The following is a 25,059-nucleotide window of genomic DNA, read 5'->3' as shown; positions in this document are numbered from 1 at the left end:
CCTGTAATCCCAGCGTTACAGGCTGGCACAGCGGCTCACGCCTGTAATCCCAGCGTTACAGGCTGGCACAGTGGCTCACGCCTGTAATCCCAGCGCTTTGGGAGGCCGAGGTGGGAGGATCGCTTGAGCCCAGGAGTTGGAGACCAGAGTAACACAGCAAGACCCCATCTCTCCAAAAAACAAAAACAAACAAACAAAAACCCTACAATGCGCTGGACAGCTCCCCATGACAATCATCTAGCTCAAAATGTCACTAGTGCCTGAGGTTGAAAACCTGATTTAAAGGAAAAATATTCAGTAAATTGTGCTACAGGTGGAGATGAATAGGTACAGGTTATGAAAGTGACTGGGGAAATGACACAAGTTTTAGTGCACAGAGGGGTCGGGTGCCTGGAACACTTAGCATACAGTGGCACTTAGTAAATGCTTGCAGGGAGAAGATGGTGAAGGACGGCCTGGCAGAGACAGAGCAACGCATTTCAGAGGTTCCAGAAGTTCTAGGATGAATAGTCAGGACCCCCAATGCCCTCTGTGGCTGGCTCTGGCCAGGACCCTCCTGGCGCGCCCTGGCTGGTCACCCACATACCTTCAGGGCCGTCCCCGGGGGTTGGGCTGTCGCACTTGGCTTCACACTGCTGCGTGGTGGGCGGTCGCAGGGCTTCCGTGCACTCGTGTGACGCCTGGCCCGTGTGGCTGGTGCAGCGCACAGAGCGCTGCTGCTGCCCTACGCCGCACTGTGCAGAGCACTGCGAGGGGGCACCACTCAGTTGCTGCCCCGCAGCCCCTGCCCTGGCACCCACCCCTCTGAGGCGCACCCTCCTACCTCACCCCACTCGCCAGCCACCCAGCGGGCCGGGGGACAGCGGCGCAAGTTGCAGCGCATGGTGGCCGGCGGCTTGGCGGCGGGTGAGCAGTGCGCCGGGGGCAGCGTGGCACGGTGGTCTGCGCTCTTGCAAAGGACCACGCGGTGGCGGAGGCCCGGCCCGCAGCTGGGGGTGCACTGCAGTTGGAAGGGGCGTTTCGTGCTCAGGGTGCTGCCCCAGTGCGAAGTGAGGACGGGACAGCTAACCTGGAGACCGCGCAGAGGCTTCTCCGTGGACACCCCACCTGGGCATCCCAGTCCCTGCCCCTCTCTGCATAGGGAGTGGGCGCGAAGGAAGGGGGCGGCTGACCTCAGACCAGTCGAGGGCCGCCCACTCCGGAGGGCAAGTGGGGCCGTGGCAGGCCTCCAGCACAGGCGGGCGCGGCTGCGGGCATGCGCTGTCGTCCAGCGCCTTCTCCTCCGCGGCGGAGACGCGGCGCTGGCACACGACCGAGCGGCTGCGCACGCCCGCATCGCAGCTGCGGCTGCAGCGCGACCAGTTCCCTACAACCCAGCTGTAGGAGATGAAGGGGTCTGAGCAAGTAAGCAGGGCAGGGGATCCTAATACGAGAGCAAGGGGGCAGTATAGCCTACCCTCCCCTTCCAAACACCCAGCCGCATATGGATACCGGCACCAAACACCTCCACATTCCACACTTGGGGCATCGTTAGCCTGCACCCAGACTGGGGGCAGCGAGGTGCATTACCCTAAGGACAAATAAATCTTGGGACAATGCGGGTGATCAGGCAGCACCATCATTCTGACTCCAGGGCCATGCAACTTTGACCGCCACCTTGGGGGCACTATTACCTGGGACTCCCCCATAAGTCCTATAGAACCATCACTGCAGCACTCAGCCCACTGTCACTCTGATCCTGCACTGACCTGGCCCCCACCCCCCTGGAGCACTCGCTCTTGACTCCAGGGAGCACTCTCCTCCCACCCTAAGCAACACTGCCCCCTGGCGGCACTCACTCTGGCGGGCAAGGCTCCGTGTTGCAGGCGCGCTGCCTCTTGGGCAGCTTGCTGTGGGCACTGCAGTAGTGGGGGGCGACCGCGGAGCTGTCCAACTGGTTGCGGCACTCAACCGCCTGCACCTGGCTACCTGGGGGAGGGTGAGAGGCCTGCTCAGCCCCTTCCGGCCCAGAGAACCTCAGCCCAGGTATCTTGTGCTGCCCCCATCCCTGGCCTCACCGCCTGCACACTGGGCCGAGCACTTGGTCCAGGGCGCATAGTGCCAGGAGTACGGGGGCAGGGAGTCACGGGCGATGGGGGCATTGAAGCGGTAGCGGAGGGCAGGCAGCTCGGTCCGGGCCAGCACCTGGAAGAAGGGGGCGGCAGTCAGTGTAAGGATGGCATGGAGTCTCTAATTCCAAAGGCTGCACCTTGCCCCCAGTCTCCCTGTTACCATGACAATGAGAGAGGCATTAATCGGTCCCAGGGCTTCCAGACTCTGGAACTGGTCTGGCCCCTGTCGCAGCTGAAAGGTGGTCCCAGCCAGGGGCAGGCGGTGGGGCTGGGGGGTCCCGGGCAGCCCCTCCAGCAGCAGGGACTCCTGGTCTCCTTTCAGGGCTGGGGGACAGTGCAGGGTTCAGAATTCCAGACATGTTGAAACATCCCTCCCCACTGACCCCTAATCCTCATCCCCTCCCCACCATTTGCTCACCCAAGTGACTGAGAGAGAGGTTCAGATCCTGGATGAAGATGTGGACGGAGCCTTTGGGAATCCAGACGACATCCTCGTACCCTGAACAGCAGAGCTCAGATGTCACCCACTTGGCATGTCCCTAACACCTGCCTGCCTCCCCTGTCCCATGAGGATAACAGCTGTTACTGCACTGAATGCACATCTGACTGCACCCCTGCCCCACCCTTGTGAACCAGGTGTTTCATTATCCCCATTTTAGGGATGACAAAACTGAGGCTCAGAGAAGTTAAGGAACTTGACCAGATTTGACTGCTAGGAAATGGCTGGGTTGGGATTTTTCTTTCTTTCTTTCTTTTTTGGAGATAGGATCTCTATGTTGCCCAGGCTGGAGTGCAGTGGAGTGATCTTGGCTCACTGTAGCCTCAGACTCCTAGGCTCAAGTGATCCTCCCACCTCAGCTTCTTGAGTAGCTGGGACTGCAGGCATGAGCCACCACATCTGGCTACCTAAAAAAAACTTTCTTTCTTTTTTTTTTTTTTTGTAGAGTTGGGGTCTCCTTAAGTCGCTCAGGCTGGTCTCAAAACTCTTGGGCTCAAGTGATCCTCTCGCCTCAGCCTCCCAAAGTGCTGGGACTACCGGTATGAGCCTCCCAGCTTTTTTTTTTTTTTAATACAGGATCTCACTCTGTCACCCAGGCTGGAGTGCAGTGGTGCGATCATAGCTTACTATATAGCCTTGACCTCCTGGGCTCAAGGGATCCTCCTGCCTCTCAGCCTCCCGAGTAGCTGGAACTACAGGTGTATGCCACCACACCCGCCTAATTAAAATAAATTTGTAGCCGGGTGCGGTAGCTCATGCCTGTAATCCCAGCACCTTGGGAGGCTGAGGCAGGTAGATCATGAGGTCAGGAGATTGAGACCGTCCTGGCTAACACGGTGAAACCCCATCTCTACTAAGAATACAAAAAATTAGCCAGGTGTGGTTGTGGGCACCTGTAGTCCCAGCTGCTGGGGAGGCTGAGGCAAGAGAATGGCGTGAACCCAGGAGGCGGAGCTTGTAGTGAGCCGAGATGGCGCCACTGCACTCTAGCCTGGGTGACAGAGCGAGATCCCCCAAAAAAGAATTTTGTAGCGTTTGGCCAGGTGTGGTGGCTCACACCTGTAATCCTAGCACTTTGGGAGGCCTAGGCGGGTGGATCACTTGAAGTCAGGAGTTCCAGACCAGCCTGGCCAATATGGTGAAACCCCATCTCTTCTAAAGATACAAAAATTAGCCGGGTGTGTAGTGCTTGTCTGTAGTCCCGGCTACTTGGGAGGGTTAGGCGGGTGGATCACTTGAAGTCAGGAGTTCCAGACCAGCCTGGCCAATATGGTGAAACCCCATCTCTTCTAAAGATACAAAAATTAGCCGGGTGTGTAGTGCTTGTCTGTAGTCCCGGCTACTTGGGAGGGTGAGGCAGGAGAATTTCTTGAACCTGGGAGGCAGAGGATGCAGTGAGCCAAGATCAAGCCACTGCACTCTAGCCTGGGTGACACAGTGAGATTCTGTCTCAAAAAAAAAATTTTTTTTTTTTTTTGTAGAGTTGGGGTCTCCCTGAGTTGCCCAGGCTGGTCTCAAACTTCTTGGCTCAAGGGATCCTCCCACTTCAGCCTCCCAAAGCACTGGGATTACAGGCGTGAGCCACCATGCCTGTCTCACTTTTGATGCCAGTGACCAGGCTGCTTATTATAAAATCCCAGTGGGACTCTACCTGGGGAAGGAAACTCAGACTCTGCAACCTGCTCCTGCCTCACCTGGACACACTCGGCTTCTGCAGCCTTCCAGATATTTCCTGAGCCTCCTCCCCTCTTGCCCACTCCCTGGGCTCCCTCTCACTCGCCCAAAGCCCAAGCTGGAAAAGGTGCTTTCGACACTCTCCGAATATCCCCTTCCATAGGAAGCCTTTCCCTGCTGGCACAGAACATTCCCCCAGCTCCTCTGGCTCACGGAGGATGAAAAGTGACACTCGCTTCCACCCAGACGTGGCAGGAGCTCCTCCAGGAGGCAGAGGAGAGAGATTCAGGGTTGCATCTCCTGAGACACTCTTTTTTTTTGAGACAGAGTCTCGCTCTGGCTGGAGTGCAGTGCGTGATCTCGGCTCACTGCAATCTCCACCTCCCAGGTTCAAGCAATTCTCGTGCCTCAGCCTCCTGAGTAGCTGTGATTACAGGTGCTCACCACCATGTCTGGCTAATTTTTGTATTTTTAGTAGAAACGGGGTTTCACCGTGTTGGCCAGGCTGGTCTCAACTCCTGGTCTCAAGTGATCCTCCTGCCTCAGCCTCCCAAAGCGATGGGATTACAGGCTTGAGCCACTTCACCTGGCTGAGCCCCCAGGACTTTTGGGGACTCCTGACACTCCACGGGGCCCCTGGGGTCTGAGGAGTTAGTGTTCTCAGCTACTGCAGTGGGATTAGCTCCACCCCCAGCCAGCTGGCCCATGCAGGGAGCGTGGGAGGCAAGTTGGAGGCTCTCACCGGCCCCAGGTGAGGCTGGGCTGAAGACGCCCTCGATGGTCTCGCAGGCACTGCCGTCACCACCACACACTCGGCACTTGTCCTCCCGCACATCGGAGCCCAGGACTCGGTCACAGCCCACGTGCTGCGTGGAGAAGGGGTGAGCGAGACGACCCCCTAACCCACCCCTGCTCCCCATCCCCTCTCCACCTCCCTGGGAGTCCCCTCCACCTTGCATTCGCCACTGACGCAAATGTCCACCGTGTCTGGACGGCAGGGTGTCCCGTCCACCACGGCTGCCGCCCTCTCCGTGTAGAAGTTGAAGCCTTCCGCTAGGCACGTGAGCGAGCAGGCCTTCACGCCCCCTGGGGGGCACGGCCCCGTCACACAACGGGCCAGGCCACCCTGGAACTCCTTCCTCGCTCCCAAGGGGAGTGAGGCCAAGAGGGACAGACCCCAGACCCAAGAGGATGGGCAGCTTGGGCAGAGGGAGTGGGGGCTCCCAGCGTCCAGTTGAACCCCCATGGTACCGTATCCTGGGTACTCTGGCTCCCTGGGTGGGGACAGGGCTCAGGGCAGACCCCGGGATGCTGCATTCATCCACCGGCTGATGGACACTCCCACAGCCGCCCTTCACAGCCCTACGGCCTTCGGAGCCCCACACTCACCTCCCCGGTATGTTTTCCACGTGTAGAATTTCCCACGGAAAGGGATGCTGTCGAATTCAGAACACTGCATTTCTCTGAAGTCCTGGGAGCCAGGGGGGCAGTCCTGGGGGCAGGAGAGGAGAGATGGAGGGAGACCAGGTTTGCGGGGATGGAGTCAGAGCAGAAAAGGGGTGCTCAGAGAAGGATGGGCTGGAGGAGGGAGGCTAGAGGCAGGGAGGCCAGGGAGGAGGCTGTGATGGTCTGGGTGAGACTAGGCCTGGAAGGTAGCCTGGGCTGGGCATTTAGACACATCTGGGATAGGACTGGATCCCGCATTAGAGGTTTGGGGGTGAGCTGGGCAGGACACGCCTGGGTTTCTGGTTCCAGACAATGGAATCTTGCTTGTTTGCGTGTTTTTTCTTTTCTTTTCTTTTTTTTGAGACAAAAATCTCACTCTGTCGCCCAGGTTGGAGTGCAGTGGCATGATCTCGGCTCACTGCAACCTCTGCCTCCTGGGTTCAAGTGATTCTCGTGCCTCAGCCTCCTGAGTAGCTGTGATTACAGGTGCTCACCACCATGTCTGGCTAATTTTTGTATTTTTAGTAGAAACGGGGTTTCACCGTGTTAGCCAGGATGGTCTCGATCTCCTGACCTCGTGATCCGCCCATCTCGGCCTCCCAAAGTGCTGGGATTACAGGCTTGAGCCACCGCGCCCGGCCGGGATCAGGGTTTATAAAAGGTGCCAGCATGTGGATTCTCTGAAGACCTGGGTCCCCCCAGATAGGAGGCTGAGAAGTCCAAAGCTCTCAATGCCCTCGGAAACACCCCCTCCCCAGCAAACTTCTTGCTGCTCACCGGTGGTCCCAGGTCAGCTGAGGGCACAAGCAGAGGACAGACACCTGTCACTGGGCTTGGTGAGAGGAAGCTTCAGCTACAACTTTGGGGACTGACAGAAGGCAGGGGTAGGACTCTTCGGGGGAAGCTGGGCTGTAAAGGGAGGGGACAGACTGGATGGTAGGGGGTTGTGAGGGCCAAGCAGTGATTTCAAGGTGGGGGCTCGTGGTCTAAATGCAGGAGGAAGAGAGAGCTGGAAGGGGCCAGGTCTTTAAGGAGGAGGCATTGGGGATGGGAAGGTGGTGGGGGTTAGGGAGAGGAGGGAAGAGAGGGGTGGCAGCTGCAGGTTCCCTAGGAGGCAGCAGGTGCCTGGATGAAGCACTCTGATAGCTTTTTTTTTTTTCTTTTGAGATGGAGTTTTGCTCTGTCACCCAGGCTGGATTGCAGTGGTGCGATCTCGGCTCACTGCATCCTCCGCCTCCCGGGTTCAAGCGATTCTCCTGCCTCAGTCTCCCAAGTAGCTGGGATTACAGGAGTCCACCACCATGCCCGGCTAATTTTTGCATTTTTAGTAGAGACGGAGTTCACCATGTTGGCCAGGCTGGTCTCGAACTCCTGACCTCAGGTGATTGGCCCGCCTTGGCCTCGCAAAATGTTGGGATTACAGGCATAAGCCACCGTGCCTGGCCTCTGATAGCTTTTTTTAATGCTTCCTCCCCCCATTCCTCAAGACATTTGGGGGAACTCACATCCGTGTTGCAGGAGCGGTGCCGCCTTCTCTCACCCAGACAATACTTGCCCCCGATGGTTGGCCTGGAAGGGGTGGTGGGATAGGAGATAGATGAGGCAGGGGGAGATGGGGGTGGGGGTCGCGCTGCCCTTCCGGGTGGGATACCTGAGGGCTGACCTGGGGCTGTCGCAGTGACGGCTGGAAGAGGACACGCCCCCGCCACATGTCCGGCTGCAGTCGCCCCAAGGAGTCCACGGCCCCCAGGCTCCGTCCACGCCTTCCGGGCGTGACCCGAAGGGGACACAGACCCGTTTGTAGCACCACTGGGTTGAGGGAGAGACAGGAAGGAGTAAGTCCAGCCCGGAGAACCCATGCACGGTTCCCCACTCCAGGCCCCAGTCAGAGATCTCAGCCTCTTCAGGATGGGGCGGGAAGGGGATGGGCAGAGGCGGAGTCTGAAGATAGGGACAGGTTTAGATTACGTAGGAGAGTGGTCTGGGAGACAGACAAGCTACAAGCGAGAGGCGTGGCCTGAGCACAGCGTGCTGAACGGGGAGGGGTGTAGACAGGACCACGATAAGCGTGGAGACGAGGTGGGGCGTGGCTTCAGGCCGGGGGAGGGGCCTACAGGCAGTAGGCGTGGCCAGAGCCGAGGGCCGCACAGGGGATGGGCGTGACCAATAAGGGAGAGAACAAACAGTAGGCGTGGCCAGAGCCGAGGAAATTATCAGACGGTGGGCGTGGAAAACGCCGGAGTGAGCAAACAGTAGGCGTGGCCAGAACCCAGGGAAGCATAGACGGCGGGCGTGGCCAACCAGGGAAGGAGCATGCAGTAGGCGTGGCCGCAGCCGAGGGAGCATAGATGGCGGGCGTGTCCAATACGGGAGGGACCAGACAATAGTCCAAAGGACAGACGGGTGGGTGTGGCCAACTCGGGAGGTGGATCGGGGGCGTGGCCCGGTTGGGGGCCCTGGCCGGCGCTCACCCCCTTGTCGATGGTGTGCGTCTGGCACAGCGTGCCCTCGGCGGCCGGGATGCTGTTGGTGATGCACCGGTTGCTCTTGCTCAGACACCACAGCTCGCTGCAGACCTCCTGCGGGCCGAGGCGCCCGCTCAGGCTCGCCCCCCTCCCTTCCTCCCTGGGGCAGCCCGCCCGGCTTGGGAGGACCCAGATGTCCGGCTCACTGCCGGTCCCGGAGCAGAGAGCACCGTACTCCCTTCCTGGCTCTCAGAGGGTCTTCGTGCATCCCCTTGCGGGACATGGCCTGTGACTTATCCTCTGCCAATAAGCTCCATTTATGGAACACCTCATACATGCCATATACCCCTTTAGGCAGTACTACCCCATCTTACTGGGAGAAAACCAAGCTTCAGACAGGTAAGGTCACTTGCTAGAAGTCACACAACTACTAAGGGAGTAGCCTGGAGTTTAACCCAGCTCTTTAATTCAGAGTCTGTGCTCTAACGAACTTTGAAATTCAGCTTCTGGTGCCTTCTGAGTTTCTGGAAGGAAACTTGGGACCTACTGAGGAATCAACAGGAAGGATTTGGGGTTCTTTTACCGGATGGGCAAAGTAGCCGAAGAGAAAGTAGTGGTTCTGAGAAATCGGCCTGGATGATGACTAGGCCAAAGGCCTCAACTCTAGTTTTTTCCAGCTTGTTGGTTCTCTTTGTTCCCGCATCTAAACTGGAGAAGACCCCATCACTTTTAAGCTATGGGGAGGGGTGGAAGTTTGGGAGGGGACAATGCCAAATTAGGTTTGTGTGGGACATTCCTGTCTTTCTCCAGGTGAAAAATCCCCACCTTCTTCCCGTCTGAATCCTGCACAGGCTGGACCAGTCCCAGGGACTCACTCTGACCCTTAAAAAGTCCAGGTTAATATCCCTGGAGAAGCCCCACTGAGTTCAGGTGAAGCAAAATCTCTGACCCTCTTGGCCCACATCCTAAGCAACCTCCCACTGTCTTTCCTCTAAGAAATAGGTGGTCCTGGCCGGGCGCAGTGGCTCACGCCTGTAATCCCAGCACTTTGGGAGGCCGAGGTGGGCGGATCACAAGGTCAGGAGATCAAGACCATCTTGGCTAACTCGGTGAAACCCCGTCTCTACTAAAAATACAAAAAATTAGCCGAGTGTGGTGGCGGGCGCCTGTAGTCCCAGCTACTCGGGAGGCTGAGGCAGGAGAATGGTGTGAACCTGGGAGGCAGAGCTTGCAGTGAGCCGAGATCACGCCACTGCACTCCAGCCTGGGTGACAGAGCGAGACTCTGTCTCAAAAAAAAAAAAAAAAGAAGTAGGTGGTCCTTCTGTAATTATCAAGTGTAATCCCCTCTTTGAACCCAATTCTTGTAAGCTTTCCAGTTGTGGGACTGGATCAATCAATGGCCATTGGAAAGGAGCCTTCCTAGATCAGCCCCTTAGAGATACCTGTACATACGTGAGAAGTTGGAAGAGTTACTCTCAGACACATTCTAACTCAAAGGTCCTCTAGAGTCTCTGCCTTCTGCCTTTTAGAGGACACTTCTCAGCTAAAAACTTAGCCTGTGTCCTCCTGGCCATATCTAAAAATGTTACATCAGCCTGGTCGCAATCCCACTTCTGACACCTCTTCAAGAGAACGATTTCAGCCCTGCCTTTGGTCTCCTCTCTACGAGGAGGGACTGTGGCATATCTGAGTTGTGCAGAGACCTCAGTTCTGCTATTGACCCGCAACATATTTCCCCTCTCTGGGCCTCAGTTTACTCATCTACAGGATGGGCAGCCTAATGCCTGCCTTGCCTATATAAATGGCTATGAGGCATGTGACAGGATAGATAGGAAAGGACTTGCACCAATGCCATTATGGGGTAACAATGACCACCGCTATCTCTGGACCAGGCACTAGGCTGAACCCTTTACATATATTAACCAGCTCACATGAAGTAAATAAATCCCCCTTTGTCAAGAGGGCCTGAAAGATGTTCCTTCAAAAACTAAAAGGGGCCGGGCGCGGTGGCTCAACCCTGTACTCCCAGCACTTTGGGAGGCCGAGACGGGGGGATCATGAGGTCAGGAGATCGAGACCATCCTGGCTAACCCGGTGAAACCCCGTCTCTACTAAAAATACAAAAAACTAGCCGGGCGAGGTGGCGGGCGCCTGTAGTCCCAGCTACTCCGGAGGCTGAGGCAGGAGAATGGCGTGAACCCAGGAGGCGGAGCTTGCAGTGAGCTGAGATCTGGCCACTGCACTCCAGCCCGGGCGACAGAGCAAGACTCCGTCTCAAAAACAAAAACAAAAACAAACAAACAAACAAAACTAAAAGGAAGGCTCAATTCAACATATAGCCAGTGCCAGCCCAAGCTTGATATTTTGACAGCTCCTCCCCTCCCCTGCCCCTTTGTAAAATTTGGAGAGTCAAGAGAGATCTGGATTTAAATCCCAGCTCCGTCACGGTCTCGAACTGTGGTCTTGGACAAGTCACCCTCCCTATGCTATGCCCCAGTCCCTTTCTCTGTAACTTGGGGGCTAATAGGATTGTCAGGAGTTTAGATGATGATACACAGCACATGCTTAGCACATAGTGAGAGCTCAGTAAACGTCAGATACCACGATCGTTGTTAGGATACCTGGGTCACAGCAGATGGTGAGGATTAGCTTCGGAATTCTTTAGGAATTCCTTAGAGGGTGCTGTAGTTGCCAGCTAAGTTAGGGTGGAGGGGGTCAAGGGTGGGATGTCAATGAAATAGAAATTTTTCCAGGGTTTGTCTCTGTCTTGCAGTGGAATGGAGGGAGGGCAATTTGGCAGCTGCTTGCCCTCTGCTTTGCATGAACACGGCATCACAAAAACTCTGATCCTTTGAGTTGTGAGGGTGTGAAGAACTAGGGCTGGGCCTGGGCCCCTAGGGCTGAGACTTTGAGGAGCTTAGGGGTGCATTTAGGGAATCGAGGCAGCTAGGCAGAGGAGGAGCAGACCGCGGCTGAACGCTGGTGGCTGAAGCAGGAAGCCAGTAGGTCTTCAGCTTCCTGGGAGGAGCTGGGAGTGGAACCCCCTACCCCCAACTCCCTTCTCTATGCACGAATAGGGCTTTGGGAGTCTAAACCTCGGGAAAGAGTGGGGGGAGGTCAGGAGGCTCAGAGCTCCTCCAGACAGGGAGTCCCTGGAAGGTTCTGTCTAGTTCTTTGCCAAGTGGGGAAGATAGCTCATCCCCAGGGAAATTATCTCCATCAGGACTGGATGTTTAGTTAAAAACTGCCCCATGAGAGGTCTTGAGACTTTGATCCTGCTGTAGCCCACAGGTGGTCTGATGTACCAGACAGAAGGTGGCCCCCCAGCCCAGCCCTCCCCTCAAATCAGGGATCTGGAGAAGCAGGTGATCCCATTTTTGTTCCCAAGCACCATCTGATTGCTTAGGACATTTTGCACACTCCATGCACCTCTGTCCTTCCCGATCCCCATGGGGGCTCACCCCATCCCCACCCCCCCACTTCCCAGGTGGGTGCCCTGGTAGAGTTCCCTCCCCCACCCCCAGCGGCCCCCTCCCCTCCCAGGAAGGAAAGCAGGAAGGCTCTCTCTACCCCGTATTTACACTGACGCGATTTGACTCCATGCTGGAAGCGGCACTGCTCATCTGCATCGTAGGCTTGGCCTGGTGCCACTGTCGGGTACACAAAGTCCTGTCTGGGGGGCCGGTTGTTCAGGCAGAGCCCCAGGCCCGAGCTGCCTCGAGAGAAAAGCAACTGTCATGCTAGATAGCTACAAGTCAAGAGCTCAGGAGCCCCGGCTGGATGGGGGTCCCAGGGAGCAGCCCTGATTTCTGTCGTCTCCCGTGCACCCTGCCCCACCATGGGTGTGACCCGCTCCGAGGGACACGCAGGTGCATCCTCACTCTAGAAAGCTGGTGATGTAGTCACGGCTGCAGGATGACCACACGAATGGGTTGGTCTTCATGGTAATGTGGGCAGCCATGAGCTTGGCTGGGTCCTGACCACGGGCCCCACAGCTGTTTCCCACGCCGTCATGGTTCATGCCGAATCTGGGGAAAGGGGTGTCGGCTCTGCCGGGCGCCGAGGGACCCGCCCAGCTCCTCCCGTCCTCCCCCTCCTGTGTGCCCCGGCCTCACGTGTGCCCGATCTCATGGGCAATGGTAAACGCCGTGGCCAGGCCAATGTCCTCATTGACGCTGCAACTTCTCTCGCGCTCACACATTCCACCCACTGGGGCCAGGCCTGGGAAGATGGGCATGTGGGGATGGGACTGGGAGGCTCAGGACGGTGCTGGCTGGCCCCATCCACCTGCCAGGTCTCACCCCAGCCCACTGCCTTCACAGACGCCTGAAACCTACGGGGCTCGGATACCTAGTGTGCCACAGGGTTTGTTCTTGTAGATGCAGATGTCATAGCTGTAAAAGGAGAAGGGGGCAGTGAAGGGGGCTGGACTGTCTCCCTAAGCCCTGCTGATGCCACCATGCCCAACTTTGGGGGTTGAGTCCTGCCTTAGAGGCGCCATCTGCCTCTCACCCGAAGCTGCATCCAGGAGTGACTGACCATGAACGCATGCATGCATGAGTGAGAGAATGAGTGAATGAGGGCATCAGTGCCCAAACAGCCCCAAACCTCCCTTACCCATTATTCTCAAGCAGCCCCTCCCCATCCCTGACTCCCTCATGGGCGGCCCAAGCTTCCCTGCTCCTCCCCACCCCAGCAGAAGGGATCTCTGGACTCTCACGGTTCCCTGGACCACCTGTTTTCTCAGCCCCAGTCCTAGACCTCTCCTGTCCCCTCACCGTGTGATGAGCACTGCTGTGTCATGGTTAGCCACACCGTTCTCTGGAATGGCATTACCATGGCCGCTGTGGTTGACGATGGATTTCTGCCACTTACAAAAGCTGTCCAGGGACTTCCCGGCATGGTGGGTGATCTCCAGAGTGGGCTAGGGATGGACAGAGGGAAGCGCGTGGGCGCCCACCACCCAGGGGACGGCAAGACCTGCTGGTGTGAAGGGGAAGGGGAAGGGGAAGGGGAAGGGGAGGGAGCCCCCCGCACCTGGTCCTCCGTGAGCAGGATGAGGCGAGTTACGAGGATGTTAACGGTGCTTCCCAGACTCGAGTCCTGGAAAAGTTTGGCAACCTGACCTCCAAGAAACAAGAGAGACCGAGTCTTAAGAGGAGCCCAGGGTAGAAAATGAAAAGCAAAAACAATGATAACAGCTTGCTTTCATCAGGTACCGACTGTGCGTCGGGTCTTAGGCTAAACCTGCTATTGGGTTTTGTTGTTGTTGTTGTTATAGATGGGGGTCTTTGTATGTTGCTCAGGCTGGTCTTGAACTCCTGACCTCAAGTGATCCTCTGCCTGGCCTCGCATAGGGCCAGGATTACAGGTGTGAGCCACCACGCCTGGCCATGCATCAGTCTTTTCGTGAATAGGTACTATTTGTTGTTGTTACTATTTGTTGTCGTTGCTGTTGTTTTTTGGGATGGAGTCTCACTCTGTTGCCCAGGCTGGAGTGCTGTGGCGCCATCTCAGCTCACTGTAATGTCTGCCTCCCAGGTTCAAATAATTCTACTGCTTCAGCCTCCCAAGTAGCTGGGACTACAGGGGCACACCACTATGCCCACTTAATTTTTTTTTTTTTTTTTGAGACAGAGTTTTGCTCTTTTTGTCCAGGCTGGAGTGCAATGGTGTGATCTCAGCTCACTGCAACCTCTGCCTCCCGGGTTCAAGTGATTCTCTTGCCTCAGCCTCCTGAGTAGCTGGAATTACAGGTGTGAGCCACCACGCCCAGCCATGCCCGCCTAAGTTTTGTATGTTTAGTAGAGACTGGGTTTCACCGTGTTGGCCAGGCTGGTCTCGAACTCCTGACCTGAAGTGAGCCTCCTATCTTGGCCTGGCACAGTGCTGGGATTACAGGTGTGAGCCACCGTGCCTAGCCATGCATCAGTCTTTTCATGAATAGGTGCTATGATCATCCCCAATTTACAGATGAGGAGACATGCAAAGAGAGGTTAGGACACAGCTGGTAGGTGTCAGAAGTGAGACTCAAGTCTGGATTGCTTACCAGGACATTTCTCAGACTCCTCCAAGCTCAGTTTATCTACTTGTCCCCCAACCCCTGCTGACCCCCCTGACTGCCTCAAGCATCTTTGCCCAGAGGTGACCGGAGGGATATACATGTCTGGGTTCATTCCACAGCTATCTGAAGGTACCAATTTGCCCATCACCGCAGGAAAGTAGAACTGTGAGGGTAGGAGGCTCTGGAGACAGTGGTCAGAGGAAAGGAGGAAGCAGCCCCAGGGATGAGTGGGCCCAGAAGACAGAGGCCAGGCTGCAGGGATATTGGAGCTCTGGGGCAATCATTTTCCTGTCTGGAAATCCCCAGGAATTTTGTTTTTTTGAGACAGAGTCTCACTCTATCACCCAGGCTGGAGTGCAGTGGCGCAATCTTGGCTTACTGAAACCTCCACCTCCCGGGTTCAAGCGATTCTCCTGCCTCAGCCTCCAGAGTAGCTGGGACTACAGTTGCCCACCACCACGCCCAGCTAATTTTTGTATTTTTAGTAGAGACGGGGTTTCACCATGTTGGCCAGGCTGGTCTCGAACTCCTGACCTCAGGTGATTTGCCTGCCTCGGCCTCCCAAAGTGCTGGGATTACAGGTGTGAGCCACTGAGCCTGGCAGGAAACCCCCAGGAAATTCTGAAAGCCCTAGGGAGAGAGGTCAGGCTCAGGCACAACAGAGTGCCATCAGTGATGACGCTACACAACATTTTGGATCCTCTGCCTGTCTGCTAAACTTTTTGTTTCCCCTTTTGCTTCAGTGAAACGACAGCACCATTCATCAAGCCCTTACTATGTGCCAAGTAGCCTACCTGGCTTTCCTCCCACCAATCCTTACTCTCTATGGTAGCTACCATTATATTTCCATTTGATACAGTAGTATGCTGGGGCTTAGAGAGGTCAAGAATCTTGCCCAAGATCTAGGATGGAAATGAACTATATCTGAATGTGAGTCGGGGAGGTCACCCTGTAGGAATTTATAAGTAGGTGCTTATGCAAGAATGCTGCATGAATACAGATGTGTGCCTGTGTGTGTACTGCTAACCTCAATGAGTACCTGCGAGCTGTGGTCGATTGATCTATCTATCTATCTATCTATCTATCTATCTATCTATCTATCTATCTATCTATCTATCTATCTTGAGATGGAGTTTCCCTCTTGTTGCCCAGGCTGGAGCACAATGGTACGATCTTGGCTCACTGCAACTTCCGCCTCCCGGGTTCAAGTGATTTTCCTGCCTCAGCTTCCCAAGTAGCTGGGATTACAGGTGCCCGCCACCACGCTCAGCTAATTTTTGTATTTTTAGTAGAGATGGGGTTTCACCACGTTAGCCAGGCTGGTCTCGAACTCTTGACCTCATGTGATCCACCCACCTTGGCCTCCCAAAGTGCTGGGATTACAGGCGTGAGCCACCGTGCCCAGCCTACTGTGATTTATTTATTTATTTATTTATGAATGACAGGGATCATAACCCACTGCAGCCTCAAACTCCTGGGCTTAAGTGATCCTCCTGCCTCAGCTTCCCGAGTAGCTGGGACTACAGGTGCGTGCCACCACGCTCCACTAATTTTTAAGTGTTTTGTAGAGATGGGGTTTCACTATGTTTCCCAGGCTGGTGTGTGTTTACTTTTTAATTTTTTTGAGATGGAGTCTTGCTCTGTCACCCAGGCTGGAGTGCAGTGGCGTGATCTTGGCTCACTACAACCTCCACTTCCCGGGTCCAAGCGATTCTCCTGCCTCAGCCTCCTGAGTAGCTGGGATTACTGGCGCCTGCCACCACACCCGGCTAATTTTTTGTATTTTTTAGTAGAGACAGGGTTTCACCATGTTAGCCAGGCGGGTCTCGAATTCCTGCCTTCAAATAATCTATTCACCTTGGGCGTGAGCCACTGTGCCCAGCCTATGTGTATTTTCACACACAGCAAACACTTATATGCCACCTACTGCATGCCAAGAACTGTTCTACACGCTTTATCAATGCACTGGATCTACCCTAGCTTTATATAGTACGTACCACAATTATGCTCATTTTACAGATAGGTAAGCCAAGGCAGAGAGGTGAAGTCACTTGCTCAAAGGCAGATAGTTAAAAAGTGGCAGAGCAGAAATTTAAGCCCAGGCAGGTTCCCTCTGCCCCAGGGTACCTCTGCATCTAGTCACTGTGCTTATGCTCTTTCTCCTTGTTCATTGCCATACGCAACCTTCCTTTCTAGCCTGTCCCCACGTCAGGGATTGGGGTGAGATGGTAGCCACCCCCTTGCCTAACACAGGAGGCTGGCTCCAGGTCCTTAGGGCTGCGTGCCCAGGGAGGGGAAGGCACTTACAATGTTCATGATGGCCAGCACGTACTGCTCCACATCCCGGCGCCCGTGATAGGCCACCATCATCTTGTCAGCCACCACCAGAGTCTCCACGTAGCGCTCTCGGCTGACGGATCGCTTCAAGCCTGGCTGGCCACGCTCTGTTTCATTCCCCAGGGGCCTGGCAGGTGGCGGCTTCAAGGTCCGCAGCCACCACGGCCGCCCTTTCCACGGTTTCTCATCTGGGGGACCCAGTAGAGCAATTAAGCCCTGCCCTGCTGGTGGGATGCAAAGCTGCCTGACAACTGTCTTGTCCAACGTCTATCTGGCTACCTCTCTACCCGACAGACAATTTCTGGTCATTCTGCTGCCTTCTCTTGTTGTCCAAGACCTGTGTGATGGTCTGTCTGCCCAATACCGCATCGTTTTTATTCTTTTTTTTTTTTTTTTTTGAGACAGACAGAGTCTTGCTCTGTCACCCAGGCTGGAGTGCAGTGGCACGATCTCAGCTCACTGCAACCTCCACCTCCCAGGTTCAAGCAATTCTCCTGCCTCAGCCTCCCGAGTAGCTGGGATCACAGGCATGTGCCACTATGCCCGGCTAATTTTTGTATTTTTAATTGACACTGCGTTTCACCATGTTGGCCAGGCTGGTCTTGAATTCCTGACCTCAAGTGATCCACCCGTCTCAGCCTCCCAAAGTGCTGGGATTATAGGTATGAGCCCCTGTGCCCGGCTGCCTCACTGTTTGTCTACAGGGCATCTTGGCAGTACCATCTCTATTTTTTTGTCAATGTCCTACTACCTGAGAATATTGTAGTCTACCATGGTGTCACTGTCCCACTGCCAAACCGTTGAGTTGAATAACAGCCTGACTTCTCCCACTGTTGGCTGAATGCTGTTCCACTGCCTGTATGGCAAGCTGTTCAGCTACCAGCCTGTCCCACTGCCCAAATGTCCAACTGAACACTTGCATGACTGTCCCAGAGCTAAGCTGGTTGGTTGAACCACTGTCCCATGACGACCAGCATGATTGTACAATCCATTGACAATTCCATTGCCCGAATGGAATGGTGTGAACCAGCCTATTTTGCTGTCTGAACTGTGTGCTTGGACAACATGTTGTCCTTCTCGGTGAGCATCTTTTCCAGTCAATGCACTGCCCGATTAGATCAGTGAGTTCTAACTGCAGTGCACTGCAGTTAGAACAATCATACTGCCTGATGTACTACAACCAGATGGTCTCATGGACCACCCAACTGTGACATCGTATATCATCCACCTTTTCTGTCTGTACAGCTGACTGTGGCTGTATGTCTACCACAGCATCCTACTCACAAGACTATCTGATTATACACTTCATTCAATATCACACTGTTCTGCTTTTCCATCTAACATTCATCGGATTTTTTTTGAGATGGAGTCTCGCTTTGTCGCCCAGGCTGAAGTGCAATTGGTGCAGTCTTAACTCACCGCAACCTCCACCTCCTGGGTTCAAGCGATTCTCCTGCCTCAGCCTGCCAAGTAGCTGGGACTATAGGAGCCCACCACCACACCTGGCTTATTTTTTCTATCTTTGGTCGAGATGGTGTCTCCCTATGTTGCCCACGCTGTTGTCAAACTCCTGGGCTCAAGCAATCCCCCCGCCTCAGCTTTCCAAAGTGCTAGAATTACAGGTGTGAGCCACCATGCCCGATCTGACCTGGTTTTCTGGCAGTATGACCGTGCTGGTAAATATTTTGTTGGTATATAGCTTTCCTTCTCTCTCATTTCCTAAATGCCTGATTGTACAACCATCCTCCTACCAGTCTGATCATAAATCTGGCCTTTTGGCTGCATAACTGCTGGAGTATCTGATATAATCACCATACCGTCTAACTGTCTGATCACATGATAATCCTAGAGAAGGAACGGTTTTATACCTGAACACCTGTCTGGCTGTTTTACTCACTGCTGGGCCAGGTGACTACAGCAGGGATAAGATTATTCCATAGCTCCACTGGTTCACTGTCTGAGGATATGTCTCTGCTATCCCCTGGATAGAACTCCCTAGTTTTTTTTTTTTTTTTTTTTTGAGATGGAGTCTTGCTCTGATGCCCAGGCTGGGGTGCAATGGCACGATCTCCACTCGCTGCAACCCCTGCCTCCCGGGTTCAAGTGATTCTCCTGCCTCAATCTCCCGAGTAGCTGGGATGACAGGCATGCGCCACCATGCCTGGCTAATTTTGTATTTTTAGTAGAGATGGGGTTTCGCCATGTTGGTCAGGCTGGTCTCGAACTCCTGACCTCAGGTGATCTGCCCGCCTCGGCCTCCCAAAGTGCTGTGATTACAGGTGTGAGCCACCGCGCCTGGCCTGATTTTTTTTTGAGACGGAGTCTTGCTGTCACCCAAGTTGGAGTGCAGTGGTATGATCTTGGCTCACTACAACGTCCGCTTCCCGGGTTCAAGCGATTCTCCAGCCTCAGCCTCCGAGTAGCTGGGACTACAGGTGCTTACCACTATGGCTGGCTAATTTTTGTATTTTTAGTAGAGACAGGGTTTCTTCATGTTGGCCAAGCTGGTCTCGAACTCCTGACCTCAGGTGATCCACCCACCTCGGCCTCCCAAAGTGCTGGGATTATAGGCATGAGCCACTGCACCCGGCCGGAATTCTATAATTATATCATTGTGTCCCCTTCTCAGCAGCCCCATTCTTCCCCTCACATAACTGCCTGCTGACTTTCTGGATAAAAAGACACTGCTGCCTCAAGGGAAAGATACCATGTAGCCCTCTGCCCATCCCCAGAAAGACCGATGTACCTCTCACTCCACACGCCGTGTCCAGGTGGGGGTGACGCAGAGAGGAACGCTTGTACACCACATGTGGTCCACTTTCCTCTGGGCCCCGAGAACCCTTGGGCCCACCGTGTAGGGGCTCAATCAGGTACTCTTCCTCGTCTGCCACAATCAGGCCGTGCTGGGTTTTGAGAAGTGGGACAGAAAGCTCTCAGGATCAGGTTCTGGAGCTTAGGACCCCTGGAACCTCCTCTCTGTCTTTATGATTTCGTTCTTATCTCATCAGGTTTATTTTGCTATTTCTTTTCTTTTTTTTTTTTGGCATAGGTAATTAGTATCCCTGCTATTTCTTTCTTTCTTTCTTTTTTTTTTTTTTTACTTTTTTTGGAGACAAGGTCTCAATCTGTCATCCAGACTGGAGTGCAGTGGTGCAATCGTAGATCACTGCATCCTCAACTTCCTGGGCTCAAGTGATCCTCCTGCCTCAGCCTCCCAAGGAGCTGGGACTATAGGAGCACACCAATGTTTGGCTAACTTTTTAAATTTTTAATTGATTTTTCATAGAGATTTATTTTTTCATATATTGCCCAGGCTGGTCTCGAATTCCTGGCCTCAAGTGATCCTCCTGCCTCGGCCTCCCAAAGTGCTAAGATTACAAGCATAAGCCACTATGCTCAGCCTCTAATTTCTTTTTTTAATTATATATATGTGTATGTGTATATTATGAATGTATGTGTATAGATACACATACACATAATTATATATATAAAAATATAAATAAATATATAATATATATAAATATATGTAAGATATATATATATATATATTTTTAAAGAGACAGTGTCTTGCTCTGTCGCCCAGGCTGCAGTGCAGTGGTGTGATCTCAGATCACTGCGACCTCCCCCTCCTGAGTTCAACCGATTCTCCCACCTCAGCCTCCTGAGTAGCTAGGATTACATATGCACACCACCACGCCTGGCTAATTTTTATTTGTATTTTTAGTAGAGATGGGGTTTCACCATGTTGGCCAGGCTGGTCTTGAACTCCTGACCTCAAAGGATCTGCCCACCTCAGCCTCCCAAAATGCTAGAACTACAGGCATAAGCCACCGTGCCCAGCCTCTAATTTTTTGAGATAGATGTTCAGCTCATTATTTTTCGGCCTTACCTAAGGCTACACATTTTCCTCTAAGTACTGCTTTAGCTGCATCCCCAAATTACTGATTCACTCAAAACACTTTAAAAATGTCCCACTATCATTCCTTCTCTGACCTCTATGTAGAAGTGTTTTTCTTAACTTCCAAACTAGTAGGCATTCCCCGCCCCCCACCCCCTGCCGCTTTCCAGAATCCTCCACTCACCAGGCCTCCACAGGTGCTGATAGCCACATGGGAGCTGCTGGCCTGGCCCTGCAGGTGACCAGCGTAGAGGCAGTGGGGCCGGGCGGCCCTCTGCCAGGCCAGGCCCTCCCGTGTCCAGTACTCCACAGAGACGTGCCCTGCCAGTAGACGGGAGCTGCGGGTCAGGTTCAGCAGGAAGTGGGTGCTGGGTGCGGCCACCTTGTAGAAGAGGCGGGACTCGGCTGTGGCCCCGGTGCCCCGGCGCTGCCTCCGGGGAGGAGGTGGTGAGAAGGCCAGCAGTGCCCCGTTGTGGTCCACACGGGTGGGGAAGGCGATCTCATAGCTCTCCAGACTGGACAGGAACTCATCTGTGGGTGAGGGTCAGAGGCCTGGGGTGGGCCCTGTTTTAGTGGACGCCTGTGTCCTGGCTGTTAGGCTGCTGGAGCAAGTGATGCTGGCCTCACTGACCCCCGAAATCCAGGGAGTTGGCTGCAAGGCTCCCGCCTATTGACCCCAGGGCCTTCCCCCATTGACCCCCATCCCAGCCCCCTGATACCTCTTTCTGTTGGAGCCCAACTGGTCTCTTACATTTTTCGCTCCCTCCCCACCGCCACCACCAGACTTCCCCTACCTTGAGACCGGAAGGCGTGCGTGACCTCGAACATGAGGCCCAGCCCCAGGGCGAGGGCCCAGCGGAGGATCTGGCAGGCGAGAGCCATAGAGGCCACGTGTCCACATGTCTCTCCCCAGCCCCGGCTGCCGGCAGCCCCCACAGTGCCGCCTCCCCTGTTCACAGCCTGCGCAGCATCACCGGGCTCCTGGGAGGGGGGAGCCAGGTAAGGGGGCGCCTGGTCCCGCTGTCCAGCACAACCAATGCCAAGGCCATCCATGGCCAAAGCTTTTCACCTGACTGAAGATTCTGAATGCATTTTCTCACTCAGTCGCTCCCCTATCCCCACCTCCCCTTCCAATCCTTGCTATACTCTTACAAGAGGACAGGCAGGGTCTGGGATGCTGGGAGTACCTCCTATGTGCCAGCTACTGGCCCTAGTTTTCACACCACTGCATTTCTGTTTTTTTGAGACGGGGCATTACTCTGTCACCTAGCATGGAGTGCAGTGGTGTGATCATAGCTCACTGCAGCCTCCACCTCCTGGGCTCAAACAATCCTCCTGCCTCAGCCTCCCAAGTAGCTGAGATTGCAGGTGCATGCCACTACCCCACCTAATGTTTTCGTTTTTTTGGAGAGATGGGGGTCTCACTTTGTTGCCCAGGCTGATCTTGAACTCCTGGCCTCAAGCGATCCTTCCACCTCAGCCTCCCAAAGCACTGGGATTACAGGCATGAGCCACTGCACCCAGCCTACCATTGCATTTCATTTCCAAAATAACTGAGAAGTCACGGTCATCTTTTTTTTTTGAGATGGAGTCTCACTCTGTGGCCCAGGCTGGAGTGCAGTGGCGCAATCTCGGCTCACTGCAACCTCTGCCTCCTGGGTTCATGTGATTCTCCCGCCTCAGCCTCCTGAGTAGCCGGGATTACAGGCACGCGCCAACACACCCGGCTAATTTTTTTGTATTTTTAGTAGAGGTGCGGTTTCACCATGTTGGCCAGGCTGGTCTCGAACTCCTGACCTCGCATCATACTCGCAATCACTCATTTTTTTATAGATAAGAAAATAGACTCAGGAGTGATAAAGTTTGCCCTGGGTCACACTGCTAGAAAGAGGTAGAACCTGGGTTCATTCATTGGGTTATAGCCTCTGGTGGAGGGTGGATGGGGGCATAACAGCCATGCATGCTGAGGATAGCAACACTTACTTGCCCTAGCCCTGTGGGGTTCCATCTCTTAGGAGTGACAGGTGACAGTCAAGTGAATGGAGAAGGGTTTAGATTGTGACATGTTCTCTAGAAGGTATCAATAGGGAGACTGGGAAGCAGAGGTTCAAAGCATAAGAAATCAATGGTGTGAAGAGACAGGAGAAGGGGCACTAGGAGGGGAAACAGCAAGGTCGAAGGCCTGGAGGTGGGGTAGAGCCTGGCATGCACCCAGGCAGGGTGGGTGCAGGAGAGCCAGGGGAGGCTGGCATCAGAGGCACTTGAAGGCTGGGGTGGTCAGTTTGAATTTTCAAGCCAGATTAAAGCTAAGGCTAGTACTCCATTGCCCCAGCCTCTCATATTCGCACACACGCACCCACTGTCCTGGGCCCCGTCTTTGGATTCTTCAAAAGGGGTAGCACCATTCGAGCCAGATTAAAGCTAGCCTCCAGCCTTTCATATGCCAACCCGCGTACCCAGCGTCCTGGGCCCTGTCTTTGGATTCTCCACACCGGGTAGCACCCCCACCCTCCCACGCCTCTCCTCCGCCTGTATTTCCGTCCTCTTTTCAGAGTCTTCCTTTTCAAGGCTCCAAGCCAGCCTGCCCTGCAGGTCTCAGTCTCTCCAGCATCTGCCCCAGGCCAGCCTGCCGCAGACACCACTTTGGGCCACCAACCTGTGCCAAACCCTCTTCCCCCACCCTCCTGTCTCCACCCTCCTCCTCCTGTGTGCAAAATCCCTTAATCACAGAGTCTTGTTTTCTTTGCAGCCCAGCCAAGTCTGAGAGTCAATCCCCAAACAGGGCAGTTCAACCCCGAGGGAGGGAGCCAGGTTTTTGCCAAGTTGCTGATGGACCGAGAAGCCCACATTCCCCACTTCTGCTTGGATCCCTCTAGTGACGGGGAGCTCACTCGCAGATATTCTGCGACCCCATTGCACTCTTTAGCCGGGCTAATGTCCATTCCTTTTGTTGTTGTTCTTTTTTTTTTTTTTTTTTTTTTTTTTTTTTTTTTTTTTTTTTTTTTTTTTTTTTTTGAGACAGAATCTCACTCTGGCATCAGGCTGCAGTGCAGTGGTGCGATCTCCGCTCACTGCAACCTCTGTCTCCCAGGTTCAAGCGATTCTCCTGCTTCCACCTCCTGAGTAGGTGGGACTACAGGTGTGCGCCACCATGACAAGCTAATTTTTGTATTTTTAGGAGAGACGGGGTTTCGCTGTGTTGGCCAGGATGGTCTCGATCTCTTGACCTCATGATCTGCCCGCCTTGGCCTCCCAAAGTGCTGGGATTACAGGCGTGAGCCATAGCACCTGGCCTCTCTCTTTTTCTCTCTCTCTCTTTTTTTTTTTTTACCTTTTGGGGGCTTCAGTTGATGGAGTGGTGTTGGGCTCCTGTACGGATCCTTCCCTCGCCTGCTCCCTGCACCTGCGCCTCTCTCCGTCTTTGTTTCTTCTTCTTTGGAGCCTGGGCAGGGAGGGGTCAAAGAGGAGGAGCTGGGCTGGTCTTCAGCACTGAGCTGGGTCTGTAGTTGAGGGATCTCTGAGGAAATCTGGACCCTCTCTCTGCCCCTGGAGAACCTCCTCTTGGACTTTTTCTTTCTTCTGTTCCTAATGAACCCCCTCCAACAAAAACCCACTTCCTCTCCCTCTCCCTCTCTTCTTGCTGCTTCTCCCCTATTCCTTCTTTGGAGGTGTCAACCAACTCCCAGATCAAGGCCCTTCTTGGTTGGGCACCTCTGACCCCTGCTCCTGCCCTAAGCCACCCCTGAAAGGTAGTAACATTCTCATTGCAAGTGAAGCAGGGACCTCACCCCTTTCTCCCATTGGCTCCCTCCCTCCTCTCCTGTTCTTGCACTGCCTGGCCTGGTGCCTAGTCCTCCTCCTTCAGGGGCTCTCTCTGGTCTTGTCTAGAGTGTCTTTGGGTCTGTCCCGGTCCCCCTACGACCCTCACAGTCCTCATCACTGTCCTCTGAAGTGAGGTGCTCCTCCCAAAACCCTCACCCCCCATTCTGTGCTTTGGGGCTCAGGTGGGGTGTGAGGGACAAGGCTTGGGACAGCATGGGGGGTGAGGACAGGGGAAGGGGACTCACCTGCACACAGTGTATGGGGTGGGGGGGAGGAAGGGGTTCTGCAGAAGGCTCACAGGTGTCTGAGCTGGGGTCCAGCCCACAGGGTGGTGGAGAGGTGTGACACAGCCCAGGGCACCGGGTGGTGGGGGAACATGAACAAGGCAGTGGGTCTGGGGCAGAAGACGAAGCTTGAAAGAGGCTCAGGGACAGAGATGGTGGTGGACAACAAGATGTCAGTGAGGAATGTGGGCTGTGGTGTATGTGTGTGACTGCATGTACGTTACAGCATGTATGTGAGTCTGTGACCCTGTGTGTGACTATGAGCGTGTGACTCCATGTGCATTATGGTATGTGTGTGACCCTGTGTGTGTGCATGACAGCATGTGTGTGTGACCCTGTGTGTGTGTGTGTGTGTGTGTGTGTGTACCCAGACCTAACCATTCCTCCAGCCCCTCCTCCCCGAAGGCAGGAGGGAGGTGGCCAGCGTGGGGGAGGGTGCCAGGCCTGGAGAAGGAAA

General features: G+C 54.5%; 1 protein-coding gene across 3 annotated transcripts in view; it reads right to left on the bottom strand.

Moving 5' to 3' along the window:
- ADAMTS10 (ADAM metallopeptidase with thrombospondin type 1 motif, 10) overlaps nucleotides 1–23,948 on the bottom strand; it is a 28,282-nt gene extending 4,334 nt beyond the window's left edge. Inside the window, exons 1-24 of one of the 3 annotated variants that reach the window (XM_011954928.1) lie at nucleotides 23,828–23,948; nucleotides 21,291–21,477; nucleotides 20,681–21,027; nucleotides 19,345–19,501; nucleotides 16,569–16,786; nucleotides 13,235–13,318; nucleotides 12,976–13,121; nucleotides 12,548–12,591; nucleotides 12,313–12,418; nucleotides 12,079–12,225; nucleotides 11,768–11,909; nucleotides 8,202–8,309; nucleotides 7,394–7,539; nucleotides 7,236–7,299; nucleotides 5,674–5,776; nucleotides 5,237–5,370; nucleotides 5,027–5,150; nucleotides 2,530–2,610; nucleotides 2,272–2,435; nucleotides 2,058–2,184; nucleotides 1,839–1,968; nucleotides 1,173–1,377; nucleotides 824–1,000; nucleotides 587–746 (exon numbers count right to left, since the gene is read on the bottom strand). In XM_011954928.1, the coding sequence (XP_011810318.1) occupies nucleotides 587–746; nucleotides 824–1,000; nucleotides 1,173–1,377; nucleotides 1,839–1,968; nucleotides 2,058–2,184; nucleotides 2,272–2,435; nucleotides 2,530–2,610; nucleotides 5,027–5,150; nucleotides 5,237–5,370; nucleotides 5,674–5,776; nucleotides 7,236–7,299; nucleotides 7,394–7,539; nucleotides 8,202–8,309; nucleotides 11,768–11,909; nucleotides 12,079–12,225; nucleotides 12,313–12,418; nucleotides 12,548–12,591; nucleotides 12,976–13,121; nucleotides 13,235–13,318; nucleotides 16,569–16,786; nucleotides 19,345–19,501; nucleotides 20,681–21,027; nucleotides 21,291–21,378 (3,202 nt within the window). In that variant the 5' untranslated portion in view covers nucleotides 21,379–21,477; nucleotides 23,828–23,948. Of the gene's footprint in view, nucleotides 1–586; nucleotides 747–823; nucleotides 1,001–1,172; nucleotides 1,378–1,838; nucleotides 1,969–2,057; nucleotides 2,185–2,271; nucleotides 2,436–2,529; nucleotides 2,611–5,026; nucleotides 5,151–5,236; nucleotides 5,371–5,673; nucleotides 5,777–7,235; nucleotides 7,300–7,393; nucleotides 7,618–8,201; nucleotides 8,310–11,767; nucleotides 11,910–12,078; nucleotides 12,226–12,312; nucleotides 12,419–12,547; nucleotides 12,592–12,975; nucleotides 13,122–13,234; nucleotides 13,319–16,568; nucleotides 16,787–19,344; nucleotides 19,502–20,680; nucleotides 21,028–21,290; nucleotides 21,479–23,827 lie in introns of those variants that run through there. The other 2 variants (XM_011954929.1, XM_011954930.1) reach the window with 2 other exon arrangements.
- Nucleotides 23,949–25,059: the final 1,111 nt, after the last annotated feature.

This window comes from Colobus angolensis, unplaced genomic scaffold (genome assembly GCF_000951035.1).
Source record: "Colobus angolensis palliatus isolate OR3802 unplaced genomic scaffold, Cang.pa_1.0 Scaffold39, whole genome shotgun sequence".
In the NCBI taxonomy this organism is placed as follows: domain Eukaryota; kingdom Metazoa; phylum Chordata; class Mammalia; order Primates; family Cercopithecidae; genus Colobus; species Colobus angolensis.
Note: the sequence above shows the minus strand (reverse complement) of the source record. Positions and strands in the feature narration are given on the sequence as shown.